The sequence below is a fragment of the Panthera pardus genome, unplaced genomic scaffold (genome assembly GCF_024362965.1).
Source record: "Panthera pardus isolate Hobbes unplaced genomic scaffold, ASM2436296v1 HiC_scaffold_12, whole genome shotgun sequence".
In the NCBI taxonomy this organism is placed as follows: domain Eukaryota; kingdom Metazoa; phylum Chordata; class Mammalia; order Carnivora; family Felidae; genus Panthera; species Panthera pardus.
The window spans coordinates 58,688,817-58,708,133 of NW_026526677.1; the positions used below are offsets into that span (position 1 = coordinate 58,688,817).

At 54.3% G+C, this 19,317-nt stretch overlaps 1 protein-coding gene and 1 long non-coding RNA gene across 4 annotated transcripts in view; both read right to left on the reverse strand.

Annotated features, from left to right (window-relative positions):
* Positions 1 to 16,144, reverse strand: part of ARRB1 (arrestin beta 1) — a 75,961-nt gene extending 59,817 nt beyond the window's left edge. The window contains exon 1 of one of the 3 annotated variants that reach the window (XM_053900103.1): positions 15,520 to 16,144. Coding sequence is in view for 1 of the 3 variants with exons in the window: in XM_053900105.1 (XP_053756080.1) it covers positions 15,520 to 15,539 (20 nt within the window). In the remaining 2 variants the exon portion in view is untranslated. The remainder of the gene's footprint in view (positions 1 to 15,519) is intronic. The other 2 variants (XM_053900104.1, XM_053900105.1) reach the window with 2 other exon arrangements.
* LOC128776185 (uncharacterized) lies at positions 2,735 to 8,328 on the reverse strand. Its single transcript, XR_008421222.1, has 2 exons — positions 4,045 to 8,328; positions 2,735 to 3,961 (listed from the first exon to the last, which is right to left on the reverse strand). It is a non-coding gene; the product is annotated as an uncharacterized LOC128776185 (long non-coding RNA).
* Positions 16,145 to 19,317: the final 3,173 nt, after the last annotated feature.

The window sequence follows — 19,317 nt, forward strand, 5'->3', positions numbered from 1 at the left end:
GGTGGGCAGGGTCATCCCCCACCTGTGCCTGGAACCCCAGGCCAGCAGGAACAGCCTTGGCAAGAGCCCCATCCGCAAATATTCAAAGGATACAACACTGATTATCAAGTGTTCCCGCATCCCACATCCCATTTGGCCCCCACATCAGCCCTGGGAGGTATGCAGAGCCAGTTTTATTGTTCCCACTTACAAAAAGGGACAACAAATGGCACTCACTGAACCTATGCTGTGCTAGACGTGCCAAGGGGCCTTCCACAAGTCACAACTCACAGACACCCTGGCAGGAAGGGCTGATCCCCAGGCAACAGGTGGGGAACTGAGGCCTAGCTCGGTCTCTGGGCCAGGACCTGAGAATGGGGCTGCAGTCCTGCTCTCCCATCCCCCAGCCCAGACCTCTGTGCAGTCTCTTCGCAGTCTGGAGTGGCTAGCTCAGAAGGCAGACAGGCTGGATCACAGTGGGCTGAGTGAGGAACATGAGGCCTCCCGCTTCCAAAGCAGAGGAGCAGCTGGTGGCTTCTCACAGGCCTTTCTAGCAAAAGTGGATCGGCGATTGCCTTCCTCTCTCTGGCTGTGTCAGAGGAAGAGTGCATAGGCCCTGGAAGCCTGAAACCTGCTCGAAGGCAATAGCCTCACAGACTCAGGACCTGTGTCTTTTTTCATGCTGCCACGCAGCAGAGGGCGCCATGCCCACCTCCCACCTTGCACCTGCCAGGTCTTCTAGTCCCTTCACAGGACCACCTCTCACCTGACAAGCCAGCTGCCCAGTGCTTGCTCTTGCCTGCCCTAGTCCTACCTTGGTCCTTCCTTCATGATTCATTCACTCCTATATCCATTCTACAAACCCTCATGGAGAACGTAGTGTAGGGCGACCCACTGTCCCCATTTACCCAGGACCAAGGTGTTTCCCAAGATGTGGGACTGAGACAGTCCCAGGAAAACTGGGATAACAGATCACGCTGATGTACTGTTACTGTGTGCCTGGCCCTGTGCTGGCCACTGAGGACACACTGGACGTGGTCACTGCCCTCGGGAAGCTTCCAGTTGGAGAGTGGCTCTCACTCAATGAAGAACTATCAAAGGCACCTGCTTAGCACCTCACGCACATTATCAACTGCACTCTTAGGAGGAAGGTATTGTCATCTCCATGGTATACATAAGACAACTGAGGCTCAGAAAAGTGACCTGACTTGCCCAGAGTTACAGAGCTATCAGTGACATGCCAAGACTTGAACTCTGATCCATTGAGACAGATAAAAGAAAGGGCAGGTTTGTTCTAGCATGAACATTAAGAAGACAGAAAAATATAAAGATATGTTTTATTTAATCAATTTTGTAGCCCCCGGTATTTGGCATGTCCTAGAGGTTCAGAAAATGTGTGTGGAAGGAAGGGAGGGAGAGAGGGAGGGAGGGGAGGGAGTAGGCAGGGAGGGGAGGAAGGGAGGACAGAGGGGAGGAATGGGGGGGAGAGACCGGAGGGAGGAGATAAAGGAGACAGGAAAGGAAAGGAGGGAGGAAGGGGAGGGACTAAGGGGAGGGAGGGAGAGGGGGAGGGAGGGCAGGGCAGGAAGGGAGGGAAGCACGCGCCTGATTTAATCACCTTCAGGCTAGGAGATCCCAACCCCCAATTCAAAATACATATATTTCCCTTTTCATAGCCAGTGTCAGCTGTTTTCTTTCAGCAGCAGGGCCAGGAAGGAAGTGAGAAGAGGGAAAGAGTGCTTCTCTTTTGGGTCAGCAGCTCAGGGCTCACTTCCTCCAGGGAATTTTTTTTTTAATTTTTTAAAAAATATTTTTATTTATTTTTGAGAGAGACAAGAACACGAGCAGGGGAGGGGCAGAGAGAAAAGAAGACACAGAATCCGAAGCAGGCTCCAGCCTCTGAGCTGTCAGCACAGAGCCCAATGCAGGCTCAAACTCATGAACCACAAGATCATACCTGAGCCGAAGTCGGACGCTGAACTGACTGAGCCACCCAGGCACCTCCCTCCAGGGAATCTTAAGTGACTCACACCCCCACCTAATTCTGGCCCTACCTTATTTGAGTACAACAGCCACGTGTATCACAAGTGTGTGTATGTGTGTGCACATGTGCATGCACACATGGGCGTGTGTGTGCAAATATGCATGTGGTGCTTGTATTCTTGCTTCAATTCACTTCTACAAACCTAGGCCTCACCTGGCTGGGCCAGCCCTATCAGGAACTGGGGGTCCAAGAGGTACCAAACACTTGTCTGCACTCTAACATGGGAAACTGACATGTCAGCAGCTAACCATGATGATGCAATGAGCCATCATGGAATGATGCCACCATGCATCAATGAGCCACCATGCATCATGGTGCAAGGGAGCACGGAAGAGGGCACTGATTGCCTGGGCAGGGAGCACCAAGTCAAGGGAAGGAGTCATGCCTAAGTGTACAGTAGGTGCTCCGTACAACAGATCAACTGAACTGCACTGAGGTTAAGTTCAACCTGAAAATATAAGGGAGATATCGTCAGAGGAAGAAGGTATTCCAGACAGAGACCAGCTTGAACAAAGGCACAGTGTGGATAAAGTGTGAAGACTGTGGAGGAACATCCAAAAAAAAAGTCAGTGCAGCCAGAGTGTTTGCTGTGTGGTGGGGAGAGCTGAGACAGGAGCACTGGAAGGAAGTTTGGCAAAGATCATGAAAGGCCCCCCAATGCACCCCACCCTGCACCCCACGAATGTGGACTATCCTACAGAAACAAGCCAGGTTTTGTTGTTTTGTTTTTGTTTTTTAATTTTTTTTAACGTTTATTTATTTTTGAGACAGAGAGAGACAGAGCATGAACGGGGGAGGGGCAGAGAGAGGGAGACACAGAATCTGGAACAGGCTCCAGGCTCTGAGCCATCAGCCCAGAGCCTGACGCAGGGCTCGAACTCACGGACCGTGAGATCATGACCTGAGCCGAAGTCGGACGCTTAACCGACTGAGCCACCCAGGCGCCCCCAGGTTTTTTTTTTTAATGTTTGTTTTATTTATTTATTTATTTTGAGAAAGAGAGGTAGAGAGCGAGCAGGGGAGGGGCAGAGAAAGAAAGGGAGACAGAGTCTTAAGCAGGCTCTGCACTGCCAGTGGGGAGCCTGACGTATGGCTCAAACTCACAAACCTGAGATCATGACCTAAGCCGAAATCAAGAGTTGGACCCTTAACTGACTGAGCCACCCAGGTGCTCCCCAGTTGTTTTTTTTTATGTTTATTTATTTTTGAGAGAGAGAGTGTGTGTGTGAGCAGGGAAGGGGCAGATAGAGAGGGAGACAGAGGATCTGAAGGAGGCTGTGCACTGAGAGCAGAGAGCCTGATGTGGGGCTCAAACTAACAAGCTTTGAGATCATGACCTGAGCTGAAGTCGGACGTTTAACTGACTGAGCACCCCAAAACTGGCCAGTTTTTAAGCCGGGGGGTGGGGGGGAAACAGAGTCAGATATGAATTTCAGAATAAGAGGAGGGTTTGGGGGCGTCTAGACTGAGCAAAGGGACAGCAGTCAGAAGACTAGTGTAACAGTCCAGGCCAGAAGCGGGGCTTGGCCTGGGCCAGTGGCAGTGGAATGGGGAGAAGAAAGGCACTTCAGTGATAGGGGCACGTATCCGTCAGCATCTGGTTGGGTGTCCTGAAGGTTAGGGTTGGTGTTTCTCTTCTCCATGGAGCTTGGCACACCCCTGTCCCCAAACACTCCAACAGAAACTGAGGCTTGAGGGAGCCAGGTTGCTGTGTGGCCTGGGACAGGACTCAATCTGAGACTGAGTCATGGTTCTTTGTTTGAAAGTTCTTTTTTTATTTTTATTTCTTTTTGATGTTTATTTTGAGAGAGAGAGAGAGCGCGCGCTCAAGCAGGGAAGGGGCAGAGAGAGAGGGAGAGAGAGAATCCCAAGCAGGTTCCGCACTCCCAGGCAGAGTCCGGACATGGGGCTCGATCCCACGAAGTGTGAGATCATGACCTGCACCAAAACCAGGAGTCAGACGCTTAACCGACTGAGCCACCCAGGCGCCCCTGAAAGTTTTCCTTACCAAAAAACTTTACCTCTTCTGGGGGAGCAGGAGGGCAAAACTGACTGCAAAATAGTGAACATCAGAGATGACCAGATTGTTTCAAGTGTGCATACTGAGTGCCTTGCTGCTGAAGTCAGCCCTCTAAATGAGAAATGAATATGTGCATATTAACCACTCCATTATGCCATGTGATCATCTTTGTCATTTTTAGGATATTAAAAAAAAAATCCCTTGCAAAGAAAAAGTTCTCATTACTGAGCTTAAAAATGCTTCCAGGTTTCTTCCACAGCCCTGGGGCAATAAAGACCCATAATAAAATCATCCTGCTAATGTGCTAGCTGCTTTCATTAGCACAGATACAACAGAGAAAGAATGGAAACTTTATGCCCAGAGGCTGAAAATCTATTGGTAGCTTTTCACAAAGCTCTTGGTAGAGGAGACGTGACACCCAAAGCTATTGGTAGAGGGGAGGTGAGAACCCCCAGCCCACCGCTTCTCTCCACCAGGCAGCCACTGGCCTCTGGCCTCCATGTTCCCAGAAACAGCCGTCACTCAGAGCTCAGAGGTGTCCCCACCTCCACCGCCACCCCACAGCCCCAGAGCCTAGAGCTGTTTCTCAGATGATGACACGGTTTCCTATTTCACGGCCACCGCTTATCTGGGAAGTCATCAGACCCTCTCTGCCGGGTTTCCTCCACCGGAGGAAAGCCTTTGCTCCAGTGGCCTTCCACCAGAAGAGACCTGGGCAGACCCTCGTGGCCGGACCTGGTGTCTCCTCCTATGTCCGTCCCGTTTCTTCTGTCCAGGCCCACTCACAGTGATGCCATGTAACAGAACGTGGACTTTCACCCGAGATTTTGTGTCCTCAAGCAGTCTGCAGCCCCAGGACACCCCTAACCGACAGCAGAGGAAGTGAGTGTCTGACACCGTGCCTGGTACATAGAGGGTTCTCATGTATCTGACGAAGGAAGTCAGTCCTGGCTGAAAACCGCCATCACAGATACGCCTCTGGCTCGCTTCTACCTCACCATCCAAAGCCTGCTCCGGTGCCCCCCTTCCGAGGAGCCGCCTCTGACCCTTAACCACCGGGCTCGCTCTGCCCCCGATAGAAACTAATCCACGTCACCCCCTTCTTACAGTGTGCTGTGATGATCTATTTCCTCTCCCCTAGAAGACAGGAGCTGCACCAGTGCTGAGACTCGCCTGTTTCATCCTCACGCCTCCGGTACCCGGCTCAGGGCCTGCAATGTGGCAGATACTCAGAATTTGTCCACAGGTACCTCCTCGGGAGGCGGGGGGGTGAAAGAAATAAGCCAAGCCTGAAAAGGCGCAGCCCAGAGGAACCCCCACGGTGTTCTCTATCATGAAGTTCCCTGCCACCCCAAACCCAGGAGGGCTAGGCCCCAGCTTCTGAGAAAGGGTCTTCGGTGGGAGACAGGAGCAGAGCTGCTCCCTAAATCAGCCTCCCACCAGGAGAGGCAGGCAGGCCACTGGGGTGGGCCAGGCGGCTTGGGGACATGCCTTGAGTGGAGGTTGAGTGCTCAAGAAATGTCTGTGGAACCCAGTGGAGCAGACCAAAAGCTGCTATTTGTTCTTCTGGCTGCAGAGAGGCCAGGTCCCCTCTGGGGGCACTTCACACGCAAATTATCTCAGGACACGGCCTATTCCTCTAATGAGGCTTCTCCCCTTTGCGGCTTTGCTCCCAGGAATGTGGGAGGGGGGGGCGATGGTGATACACAGAGCCAACCTCAGTGGCCACGGCCCACACTAAGGCCGTACACACGGCCCTCCTCCCGAAATGGTGTGGGCAGGCACGTACCACCCAGCCAGGCAGGGGATGGTCACATTGACCTCTCAGGCCCAGGAATCCTGAGCAAAGCAGCGCCTGCCTCCTCCTGGGCCCCTCTGGGGAGGAATGAAAGAAGGAAGCAGGGAGTTGGGCTGTGTTATGTAACCAGCTTCCTTGGAGTCAGAGGCCCTAGCTTGTCTGTCATAGCCTAGCGTTGCAGGGAGAGGCTGGGGGAGGGGGAGGCGGCTTTCTTCCCTCCTTTGCTGTCTCTCCTCCAGACCTCAGCAGACCTCCTAGGCAGGCGCTGCTTTCCAAGCGCCTCAGCTCCAAGCAGGCACCCCTGCTAGGGGTGTTGTTGTCTGAATGTGTGAAACAGTGGCCTGCTGGCTTCCCTGCTAGAAAACCTGACTCTAGACTCCACCGCTGCACCTGGGCGCATGGGGTAAGGGAGAGAGGCCTGGGGCTCTCCACGAGGCCCACCCCTGCCCCCCGCTTCCTGCCCCCCAAATTCTCCCTGCTTCCTCCTACAGAATCTGCAAGAGCGAGGGGCCAAAAGGTGGGGACGCTCAGGCTGCCCCAGCACCACGCTGCTCTGCCCCTCCCCGGCCCTGGGCAATCTCACTTCCCTTTCGCGAAGTCATCTGAACTTCTTCTCGGGCCCAGTGCAACCCCCCACCTCCGCATAGTCAGCGATGTGCACAGCGCTGTTCAGGACAGGAGAAGGGAGGGGATGTGGGAGAGAGGGGAGCACAGAGGACAGCAGAGATCCACTCCTGGTCTTGAATGATAGCAACGACTTCATTGAATCCTGACCCTCTCAGCCACAGCAACCACATGCAATAGGTGATATTATCACACCTATTTCACAAAGGAGAACACTGAAGCCCAGAGAGTTTAAGACCCTTACCCACAGTCACGTAGCTAGTGTGCGATATTGCTGGACAGCAAAGCCGAGTCTGTGTGACTTGACCCCATGGCTCTACCTTTGGGGGATGCTATTTGGGAAAGGCCTAGGCTGTTGAGAGACACTGTGCGGCCTTCACTGGTCACTTGCTGAGGACACTAGTTTGGGAACCACAGGACAGTCATGAGGACAGGGACAAGAGCATGACAGAGGCCGAGGGCTTTCCTGTTGCCAATAGTCTTCCATCCTGATGAAGCTACAGGCACTCAATCTCAGGCTGGAAGACACCCACACACTGCCTGCCCCTTCTAGAAGACAGGGCTGCAAGCGGCCAAGCTATCAAGCACAGAGCACAGCCTGCCCTCTATGCTCTCTCCTGTTCTGGCTGCAGAACCGAGAAGGAAAGCACCCTACAGACCTCCTAGGCCAAAGCCCTTTCTCCTTCCTGCTTGACACATGGAGAAACTGAGGCCCAAAGAGGAAAAGCAGCTTATCCATGGTATCAGAGGGATGGTGAAGAAGTGGGGTCCCTGTATCCAACGTCAGAGCCCCTGTCCTTGATTTATCTCACTTGGGTGCTGTCCCCAGATAGCACTCTCTCTCATCTGTCTGTGTGTCTGCCTCTCTCCCTGTTCCCCCACCCTCTCTCCCCACCTCCTGCTTTCTTTTCGCAGCTCTCCTTGCAGGCCCAGTGTCTGAAGCCTCCTTCACAGCATCCCTCGCCTTCTCACGCTCTTCTGAGCCTCCCTACCCACCCCCCCTCCTTCCTTCCCCTCCTCAGGGCCAATGAGCAATTCTTGGGTGGTTTAATTAGCTGATTATGACCACAGCCTGCTGGATCCAGTGCCCAGAAGCTTGTCCCCAGTAATTAGGTGGGTTCTGAGTACTTGCCCAGTGGGAAGCCAATGGGTAGATCTCTCCAGCTGCATAAAGAGCTCCTTGATCCCTGGTGGGTCATCAGAAGCCATGGTCCCTGCCTCAGGCCAGGTCAAACCACACTGGATATACTGTAGCTAGATCTAGATGTCCATCCTAAAGAGAGACTCCGTACTCACCCATGCCACAGTCCAGACCCAGGAAGGCTCAGGAAATGTCTGAGGATGGGAATGATGAACGGATGCCACACTCTGGGGGCCAGGAAGGGATGGCTTCGTGGCCAGGGCACTTATTGAGGAAGCAGGATTTGGACAAGCCGTGAGAAGCGAGGATGGCATTCTAAATGGGGAAAGCAGCAGAAGCAAAAGCAGGAAGGCTGGAATGAGCCACCGATCCCCGTGCCAGATAGCTCTGGTTACCAGAAAGCACATTCACCTAGCAAGGTAAAGCTGCTCATCCACTGACCTCCGCCCTTTGGGTCACAAACACACAAAGTCACTTGTAGACATTTCAAAACCAGCAAAGATGTCCCATTGTCCTCATCAACCACATTGCCCACCCCCCACCCCCAAGTATATCTTTTCCCAGTGAAATGCCTACATTCGGCCTCCTTCACTGAGCAAATATTTATGGAGTTCGGTGCCATGCCAGGTCTGCACAGGAACAGGGACAACAGACACACAGGGCAGGTGTCCTTGGTCTCACACAGAGGACATCACAAGTGTGTAAATAAACAGGACCCATGGGGGGTGGGAGGGAGGGGATCGATGCCAAGAATGAGAGAGAGAGAGAGAGAGAGAGAATGGCAAAAAAACAAAAACAAAAAAAAAGTCACAAAGCACTTGGAAATCGGTGAGGGCTTCCTGAAGGAGGAGGCCATATATGATCCAGGCCTTGAAGGACAGACAGGAAGAGCACTGTGTTGGGTCAGGTCACCACCTGTGTACTAAGGGCCAATGACAAAACAGGCTTGTGCTGAGACCTTTGAGGCCTCCAGGGAGGCAGACCCAGTGAGAGGTCAGCTAAGAGCTAACCTCAAATAACACTGCCCTTGCATCAGGAGACTTGTCTCTGAGCTTTACCTATTTTAATTCATTTAATCCACCAGACAACCTGGTGCAGGCACTATCACCACCCCATTGTGCAGAGCACCCCATTCTGCTACAGCAAAGAAAGGGTTAAATAATAGGGGAAGCCACAGAGTTAGTAAGTGGCTGGGGGGGGGGGGCAGGCGCTTGAACCCAGGAACCCTGGTTCTTCCTAAAGGCTACCCACTATTATGCTAATCAATCTATGCTAATCAGGCTGAAGGCACAACCCACAGCCACCCAGACCCAACTCCCCTGAAGTCTCAGTCTCACTGGCCTATGACAGAGGCGTGAGCTTTGCCCAGTCCCCCACTTCTGGCACCCCCTGGAAGAAAGGTCACCCCTACACTCACTAGCAGAACACAGGAAAGGAGTAACTCAAGGAGAGTTACCTCCTTGCCCATCATGGCTGATTTGACTTCCAAGGGATATCAAGATCCAGAGAGGGTGAACGTAGTGCCCAAGGTCACACAGCAATGATTAAGCATTAGAGCATACCTCTGGGACCCTCCTGAGATGGTACATCCCAGCTGTCCACTCCCCACTCCTGCCCCCACCCCGTGCCTGCCCACTAATGGTACTGGAAGGGGGGGGGGGGCGGGTAAAGGTGCAAAACAACCAGGAGGACCCGCTGTGGGGCCAGAGGCCCATGGCCACTATGGGAGAGATCTTCAGTCTCATCCAGGTCTGTATCGGTTCAGTTTCTGGACCTCTGCATACGCTCTGGAGAGAGGCTGCACCCTGTCCCGCGACTGAACGCTCAGACCCTGAGTGAGGAGCGTGTCTCCTGCTGGCCTGACATCAGCCACAGCACCCCACCTTGCTCCACGCTCTTTAGACCAACAGACAGATCCCTCTCCAGGTACGAGGGGGTCCCTTGGAATCAGCTGCTAGGCCCAGCCCAGCCCTAGGCAGAGACTCAGTCGCTGTCGTGACTTCAGTCACACAGAACACCAGGACCTGTCTGGTCCAGTCCCTGGAGCCTGGCCTCATCTGGCACCAGGTCTCCTGGGAAGGAACAAGCAGTTCCTCTAAAGTGGGCTAAAGATGGGGCCAGTCCCAGAAAGGAGGAGACGTCTCCAGAGAGATGACCCTGCCAGGGCCCCTTGGGGAGGGAGGGAGGGGGCTGGGACAACAGACTCCTTTGTTCCCCTCTCAAAAGCAGCCACCCTGTCCTGCCCCACCCCCCTACTGTTGTACACCCCCCTACTAGGACTCAAGCCATTCCTGGGGCAGGACGAATCCTGCACACAGGAAAGAGAGAGGGTGCCTGAAACCATCAGAGATAATATCTATTCTAATCCCAGGGCTCACACTGGAGACACGCCCCATCCTCCGTGGGAGACAGGGCTTCCTCCCGCAGAAGCCCGTCTGATGGGGGAGAAACCGGCTTCACTCCCAGGAACCCCATTCTGATAGGGATGGTACATCCCCTTCCCTAAGGACTTCACAATCGGATGGAGGAAACTGTTCCTCCCCCCTCCCCCAACCTAGTCTAACGTGGGAAACATGGCTTTCATCCTTAGAATTCTCTAATGGAAAAGACCTAATATTAGCCCTTAGGATGCCCCTGGGCTGAGAGTAGAGGCAAGAAGGGAGGAAGGAGTTCAGTCCAGTCAACAAATCCTTGCCAGGCATCTCCAATGAATCAGATCCAGGGGTGGAAAATGGTCCAGCAAACAGAAAATAGAAATAGCCCCAAACCACAAGGAGCTCACCAACTGGGGAATAAAAACACCTGGGGTATGAATAAATTTGTGAGAGAGTGCCACGAAACTCACCCACCCTAGCACCCAAGGCCTACTCACCAGGGCTGCCAAGACCCTTAGCGGCCACACCCCCATACACTACTGCACCTGCACCCATGGTCTGCACTTTCTTTCTAGATCGCCTGGCCTTCCCCATGCCCCAGGACCTGCTCAGAGTGCACTTCCTCCGGGAAGGCTTCCCCAAGACCCCCAGCCCGAATCAGATGCCAAGAGCCAGCACGGACAGCTTCCCCTGTGACCAGCTCACATTTCTGCAATGTCCCTCCCACTCCCAGCTGAGCCTGAGCCCCCAGGTTCCCACACCTCTGGTTCCCACCACCCGGGGCCCAGGGCTTTCCTCCAAGAGGCCCACCCCAGCTCCAAGCATGAGGAATAGCAGAGTCCTCCCCTCTGCTGTGCCCCTGTGCCCCTGTGGCCCAGCTTTGCCCTCACCCCATCCAAAGCCCTGTCCCCAAGTCACCAGCCACTGCCTTCTAGCCAACTCCCACGAGTCTCTCCCAAGGTCCGTCCCCTCTCCCCCCTCAGACATCAGTGCTCTCCAAGGCCCCAGCTATCCCTAATTCTCCTCTCTTCACACACCATACGTCTTCCCTGCACCACTTCTAAACCCAAGACTTTCAAATCCCCAGCTCCCTCCTCCATCCCTACCCCAGGAGCCTGACCCATCCATGCAGAAGGTGTCTTCCTCAACTTCCAGTCTGGCTCCCTGCCAAGCTGCCCCCTCCCTGCAGGCCTCAGAGTGATAGATGGCCCAGCAAGGTCACTGCGAAAGCAGCAGAAGATGGCTTGGCCAAGGCCAGGGGGCCACTTGGGTTGTGTTGACTCCCCCTCACCCCCCCACCCCTGCTGTTTTTCCACTGTCACAGCCCCGAGGGGTAATAAGCCCCCTGAACCAATGGCAATGGAAAGCTTCAGCCTCGGGCAAGGATGCCCAAACTTGGACGGAGGAGAGCGTGGAGAAGCCCAGAAGCCAGCCTAGAATCAGGGCCCAGAGATGGTAAGTCAGGCTCAACCCTCCCACTCCCAGCAGCCCCAGAAGCATCCCTGGCCAAAGCCACAGGACTTCCCCATCTTCCAGCCAAGATAGGTCACACAGAGCTTAACCGCCAAGAGAGATGACAGCCAAGGTTCAGAGAGCTGGTGATTACGTGTCCCCATCACACCCACCCTCCTCCCCTTCCAGCGAAGAAAACTTCATAAACATCTGTAGGAAAGAGAATTCCATTCCATCGCATTGTGGCTCAGGAAGTCCCACCTGTTGCCCAACTCTGATTGATCCTGTTGCCAGTTGAGTTAGGAGAAACATCAAGAACCAGAAGGGATGCACGACTTGAGAATGGAGCTGCCGGGGAGGCGGGGAGGCCAACCGTGGGCCAGACAAGCCCTCTCCCCCTGCGTGAAAGCACCGTGCAGCAGAGGGCTCGGCGAACAGACAGGGCTGGGTTCAGAAGCTTGTTGGCTGCACGGCAAGGGACAGATTACTTAATCCATCCTAGTCTCTTTCCTCATCTGTGAAAGGGAATAACAGTCCCTACAGCAGCAGGAACCCTGGGAGATCCAAATGAGACCGTGCACGTAGGTCTCCTGACATATCAGACACCCAAGCAGTCAGGCTAATGGACACCACCTCCTTATTCTTATTTCTCAGCTGCTTCCTCTCCACAACCTTAGCTCAGATCCCTCCCTCTTCCAGCTCCTCCTCAGCCTTCTCACGGGTTTCCCTGTTTCTGCCATCCACCCCCTGCCACATCCCTCTGGAAGGGAAATCTGCTCCCATCCCTCCCCTCACAACCCCCTCTGAATCACCACGTGCTTCAGGAGAAAATCCTCTCTCCTTAGCTTGACATTCAAGGCTGTGGCTGACTAGTCAGTGTTTATCTCTAAGGCTCACCCATCATCGCCAGCCCAACCCGCAGGCTGTACACGTTGCTTCATGCCTCCCAGGCTTCGCACATTCTGCCCTCAGCCAGGAATGACATCCCCAGTGCCACCACCTGGGCCTCCTCGGCCTTCCAGGTGAAGTTCAGTAGCTCCAAAGCCACCTGGTTCCTGGGAAAGCTTCCCTCACCATGCCCCCTGCTGGGACTGGCATGGGGACTCCTCCTTAGGCCTGCCACAGCACATGTCACCCTGCATTATAATCACCTGCTCTGCTTGACGTCCCTTGGGGACAGAGTGGGGCCATTTCTGTCTGAAGCCCCAGCCCCTGACACTCAGTCAACATTTGTTGAATGGATGTACGATTGCTCCCAGAGCACCTTGTTGGAGCAGTCATCATACATCTGCCTTGTAACTAATCCCATCCAGGCAGATGAGTCTCCTTGACCCTGGGAGTTCCTAGGGGGCAGTGACAGTTTCTGACTAATTTTGTCACTTTCATATGGGGAGTGAGCCCAGATACAGAGATGGATGCCATGACTCCTGATCTAGATAGAGTCCTGGGTATTTGCAGTTTCTTCTTCTAGGTCAGAGACAAAGTAAAAGCCCATGGCCTTTGGAACAAGGCAAGGCACAGCCCATTACTGATTTTGCCCTTCTCTTCCAAATGACTCAAGAAACCTGTCTGAAAGCGGGAGGGAGGCTTCCTGGGGCTACTGGGGAGAGGGGGAGAGGGCGGAGGGGGTGGAGGGAGCAGGGCCACCATTCACCGAGTGGAGTTTAGCCAAGCCTGGACTCCAGGCTTCAGGCAGCACCTCTTCCCCTGCCCAGCAAATTCCATAAACTCAAGAGAGCCTTGACATTTTTTTGAGTATTGACAGCTCCAATTTACAGATAGGAAAACTAAGGTCCAGAAGGGTGAAGACAATTGCCCGAGGTCCCCCCAATGAGTTAGAGGCAAGCAGAGGGAGACATGGAAAAGGTCCTGACCCCAAAGATAAGGTCTCCAACAGGTACCTGGCTGCTCCTGGTGTCCCCATCCCGCTGACAACCTACACCAGCAGGGGAGCAATGACACTCCTCTAATCACAGAGAGGCAAACCAGGGCCCAAGAGGGGCTGAGTCACCCTGATGGCGAAGCAGCATACAAGGAATAAAGGAGAAGACCCAGGGCTGCTAACCCTCACGGGGAGAAAAGTCTAACCTCAATGGTGAGGAAGATCTTGGCTTTGGGGTACGTGGACACAGAAGACAGAGGCACACATCCTCCTGCCGAGGACAGAGACCTGGGCCACAGCACCGGCCAGCCAGCTGCAATGAGGACTAGTCATCAAGGTGAATGCAGACACCTCTCTATCTCCTGCAGCCTCCCCCACCAGCCTGGGCCTCCACACATACAGCAGGGCACCCCACTCTGGCCTTTACCCCATGAAGGGCTTGGCAAGGCCCAAGGGCAGGCCACAGAGAAATGGACCAAGTAGACTCCAGCCTCTGCCCTGCTTCCGGTGCCTCTCGGCCTTAAGCAAGTCAGGTAACCTCTAACACTCTGGTTCCTCTTCTGGAAAACAGGAAGAAGAAAATTAACCTCTTTGAAGAGCCGTCAGGAGGATGGCTAGGAAGCAGTTTCTAAATTACTTCCAAGCCTCAGTTTCTTCTTCTGAAACATGGAAATAATCCCTGGAGGATCTTTCTCATGCCGTCGAGAAAGAGGGCCAGATGACAGTCAGTGTGAAATTGCTTGGTCGCGGTAACAAAACGTGATGACCACTGGGGTCATTTCTTCCTAGTCTATTTGCTCCTTTGGGGTAGGAATAGGTCGTACACATCTTTGATCCCCGCACTATGCCTAGTACACGGCAGACACTCAATAAATAATTATTGAAGGCAAGGAGACCGGGAGGGCGGAGAGAGGGAAGAGAAGAGGGAGAAGTGGGGTACAAGGATAGAAGGTAAAGAAAGAAAAAGATGAAAAAGGGGGGTGTAAGAGGGGTAAGGGGGGGGAGATGAGGGAGAAGCTTCTACTAGCACTTAAGGGAGTGGACAGAGTGAAGGGATATAGATGGGGTGACAAACCTGGGCGCCTGATCAGGGCTGGTCTTGGTCTGGAGGGGCTGTCTCCAGGGGCTGCCCTACCCCAGCCTCCTCCACCTTTTGGTCCCAGTTTTCCATTTCAGAGGCAAAGCCTCTCCCTTTCTGAGCCAGGGCAAGCTCCTACAAAGATAGGAACCCCTCTTCCCACCCCAGCCTGAAAGAGATCCTGGCCAGCCACCCCAGGCCTCCAGAGGTCAGAGGGAAAGGAAACAGAGTGGACAGGATGCATTTTTCTTAGGCTCCGGGGGGCCTGCCACCCCGTGTGATGTGTGTGTGCCACTTCTTGCCACGTGGGGACTGGAGTGTGTGTGTCAGCAGCCCCAGGGCCTGCTGGCTTGTGACCAGGGGGTACCAGTCTGTGGAGGCATTAGCCTGACGTCTCTGTGGGGGTCGGGGCTGGGGTGGTCTTGCAAACACTGTGTTGGGGAGACATGTGCCAGCACAAGTGTCCATGTCCGTGAGGGTGCGCCTCAGTGAGAGTGTTCATTACAGTGAGTGCAAGGGACAGTGTATGCGTGTATCAGTGTAGGCCAACATGCGTGTGCCTGGATGAAGGCGTAGAATTGATATGTGTTGGAGCGTGACCTGTATGTGCCAACCTGTCAGTAAGAATGTGTTCACAAGTGGGTACCAGTGAGCGTGACAGTGTGTACGCGATCGGTGTGTGGCAGTGAATGTCAGTGTGTGTGCCTGCGTGAGTGTGCCCGCGGATGAGTGTGTCCGTGTGTCCATGTGAGCGCGTGTGCCATTGTGTGCCAACCTGCCCCCTTGTGTCTCTGCGTCTGCTGGCCACTGCTGGGTGTCGGCAGCGAGTGAGTGTGTGTGAGTGTGTGTCCGTGGCGAGAAGCCGCGAGCCAGATAGGGCGGCCCCGGGTCCTCGCCTCTCGGTACCCCCGCCCACGGCCCCACGGCCCCACGGGCCCCACCGCCCCACCGCCCCACCGCCCCACCGCCCCGCCAGCGACCGCACAGGAGACCTCGGGCACGGGAGAGCTGCTTGCCGCGGGGCCAGGCGTCAGCGCTCCCCGGCGTGACCCACAGGAACCCCCGCCCGTGCCCTCGCCCAGGTCGCCCCCCACGCGCACCGGGCCGGGCCGCCGCCCGCACTCACCGCGTCCCTTTGTCGCCCATGGTCCGCCGCGGCTGCAGGAGGTCCGAGGCGACAGCGCCCAGGCTGGAAAATCCCCGGCCGGCAGGAGGAGCGCGGGCCAGCCGGCTCCCGGCTCCCTGCTCCGCCTCCTCCGCTCTCCCGGCCGCCGCCGCCCCCGCCCCGGGCCCGCCCGCCGCGCCGCACAGCGCCCGGGCCGCGGCCAGGGGCGTGGAACAGTGCGGGAGGGTGCGTGTGCCTGCGCGTGTGTCTGCGTGTGCCTGCGTCGCGCGCCAGGGCAGGGCGGCTGGCGCGTCAGGGCCCCGAGGTCGGCATTGGGGGTCCGCACGGTCGTGCGCCCAGCTGTGTGTGTGTGTGTGTGTGTGTGTGTGGTGTACGTGAGGGTGCACGCTGGGGTGTCTATACGTGCGCGTGTAGACACGCTAGTGTGCCGGTGCGTGTGCACGACCGTGTGCGCCGGCAGATTAGGGAGTGTGTTTGTGTGATGGAACGGTGTGCACGTCTTTGTGCAGTTGTGTCTATGTGCAGGAGCGCTCTCCCGTGCACGCCGGGGGCAGCCTTTGTGTGTGCGGGAAGGTGGAAGCCCAAGGTCGGCCCACCCCAAGGCAGAGCTCCCTCCCTGCGGCGCCCCTGGTAGGGTGGGGGTGGGGGCCTGTCGGAGACCCCGGGTGCCTGGAACGACCTTAGCGCTATGCTCCACCCTCCCCCACCCCAACTCCCCGCCCTTCTGGAGAGATAACACCCAACAACCCAACAGGGACCGGAAGAAGGGGCCCAGGGGGCAGGAGGAGGCAGCAGTCAACGCTGGGGAACTGATGAGGGTGGGAGGGGACCGGAGGCCAGCAGGGGTGGTGGCAGTGGCTGCCCAGGAAGAGGAAGAAGTGAGCACAGGAGATAAGAAAGAAGCCTAGAGCTGGCCTGCTGTGGACTGGGAGTCTGACCTTGCCGGGTTAGCACAATGGAAAGGCCCCTACCAAGCTTCATGGCTTGTTTATGGGTGACACTGGACACGAGCCCTCTTCAAAAGGGCTCCAAAGGCGGAGAGTGAGATACCAGCCTGCACAATTGTTCACAGGTGTTTGCTGGCCTCCCCTGAGTGCCTGACACTCAGTAGGCGCCCAGTAGATGTTAGCTTATCCCTCTGCAGACATCTTGGTGTCCTGGAAAACCCTGGCTGGGATTCTGCTTTGTCAGAGGCCTCTTCCTGCTCTATGCTCAGTGGGAGAGTGTGAAGTCTTTCCCACCCCGCTCAGTGCTGGGATTTGGCTAATTGGACCAGACAGTCCTAATATTGGCATACTATTGGGAGGAAAGGAAGCTATCATTTACTCTTCTGTGATTGTGGGTCTGTAAACATCTCCAGTAATTATGCTCAGAAGTAGTTACCTATGCTGGTCATATATAGGTGGGTAAAGATATCCCAGTATAATTACTGTAATTATGTTCAGATAGAGGGGTGGTTGAGAAGGGGTGTGCTGATGGGCAGACAGGGTGGTCCAGGGTCTGGGCAATGTTAGGAATTAAAAGAGTGTGGATTAAGACCCAAGACTTTCCTCTTGGCCTTGGCCACTGGGCCTCAGCCTCACTCCCACAGGGGAAGGAGAGGAAGCCACCTGCTGTTTCTCCTGAGGCCAGGGATCTTGAGAGGGGCACCTGAGAGTCCTGTGTGATGACAGGAGGCTCATTGTGTGAGCTGGAGAGGACCCTAACTGGGATGGAGAGACCAGATCCTGCCACTCTCTGCATCAGTTTCCCCACCTAGAAAACACAGGGGCAACCCAACTGTATAATCTTCAATGGCGCTCCTTGCGGTCATGACCAAAGCACCTGGATTTTAAAATGCAGACAAATTCTTCGTTTGATTCCATAAATAATTTGTGTTTAGTTTACTATAAAACATAATGTTGTAAATCACTTCCAAGTAAAACAAACAGTCCAGGAAGACGCGTCAGATGGTACCAGGTAACCCCGACCCCAACACAGCTCTTCTCAGCCCATTTTGTAAAGCATGGTCCCAATGTTTTGGGCACAGTGAACAGACTGGTAGACTGAGCGGTCAATACGCAGGATTTCAAGTACATCCCCACTGATAAATTCTTTTCCCTGGTTTATAAATAAGCAAACTGATGCTTGGAGAAGCTAAGAAGTTTGCCCCAATCCATAGCCTCCTGCGGACCTTGGCCTCTGACTTCCCCTTCTCCAGCCCCCGCCCCCCCCAAGGGAGGCTAGTATGTAGTAGAGCTAGACGTTGACCTTCGATCGACTCTTCATTCAATAATTCTGTGTCAAATGTGCCATGCATGGCTCTAGGAACTCACAAATCAGTGATCAGTAGGACAAACAGAGCTGTCATTCAAGTGAGGGGTCTAGGATGGGGGAAGAGGAGTGAAGGGGTGTATATAGAGAGAGTATATATACTCTATACTATATACTAGGAATACTATATTCCTAGTATAGTTAAAATGAACAAAATTGTGAAAGTGGTATGTTGAGACCTCTATAAATATAAACGATCTGATTTCAGGCAGTAATAAGTATCATGAAGGAAATGAAACAGGGTGATGGGGGCAAGGGTACTTAGAAATGGGCTCTTGACCTCTGGGTGAAACCTGCAGGTAAGGACCCAGTGATGGGCGGTCCTTAGCTGGGCCTTTCTGAAGCCCAGGAACAAGGTGAGGGTGCCTGGGTTTTGGTGAACAGGGACGTAGTGGTGCAGATCATACAGGGCTTGTGGTTGGGCTGAGGAATTTGGGGAGCCAGTGGAGGACTTAGGAGGGGAGAAACGGTAACTGCACACATCTTTAAAGGTCACTCTGGCTGTTGGCTGGAGATGTCTCGATCCAGACAAGCAGAGGCAGGGCACCCCCTTACCAAAGTAGGCAAGAGAGAGCCGATGGTGGTTTGGACTATGGTGGTGGCAGCAGAAAGGAGAAGAAAGGGGTTCATACATATTTGGAGGCAGAGCACCTGCTGAGGTATCGACTGTGGATGGTGGAAGACCCAGGATTACTCTGAGGTTTGGGACAGGTCTGTTTTCTTCCACCCTTTATGCAGGCCACCTCCCTGCACCTTCCTTCAAGGGCACTGATGGTTGAGAGTCCTGGAGGCTCCCTCCTTCCTATCTCAATCCATTGAGATCCAGACTGGCCTTTCTAACAGGCAAATAGATTCTACTGCTGAGGCTCATAGGAGACGGTCATCTCCAACTATGACCCAGCTTGGGCCAGTCACATGCCTGAGGTTTACCACTCACAGTAAGAATTCCTTAGCAAGGGGCGCCTGCGTGGCTCAGTCGGTTTAGAGTCTGACTTCAGCTCAGGTCATGATCTCACAATCTGAGTTCAAGCCCTGCGTTGGGCTCTGTGCTGACAGCTCAGAGCCTGGAGCCTGCTTTGGATTCTGTGTCTCCCTCTCTCTCTGCCCCTCCCCTGCTCATGCTGTGTCTCAAAAATAAATAAAAACATTAAAAAAAAAAGAATTCCTTAGCAAAAGAGAAAGAGAAACGAAGTATTACTCCTGCTTTATAGATGGAAAAAAAAAAAAAAGAAGGCTCTAAGAGGGAAAGTGCTTAAGCCAAGGACATAGCAAATAAAAGTAGAGTTGCAGCTCAAACCTAAAGCTTCTGTTTAGCTGGTCAGGTAGTTGAAGGTCAGATTGAAGAGGGAGTGAGCAGGTGGGTGGGCAGAAGTTTTTAGCTTCCTGTTCAACAAAGGACGTGAGGCTGACTGATGCGTGCCTTTGAGATGTTAAAGATTAATAAACTAAGGAGCTTCCCTACTTCTGCCCCAACCAGAAATCTAG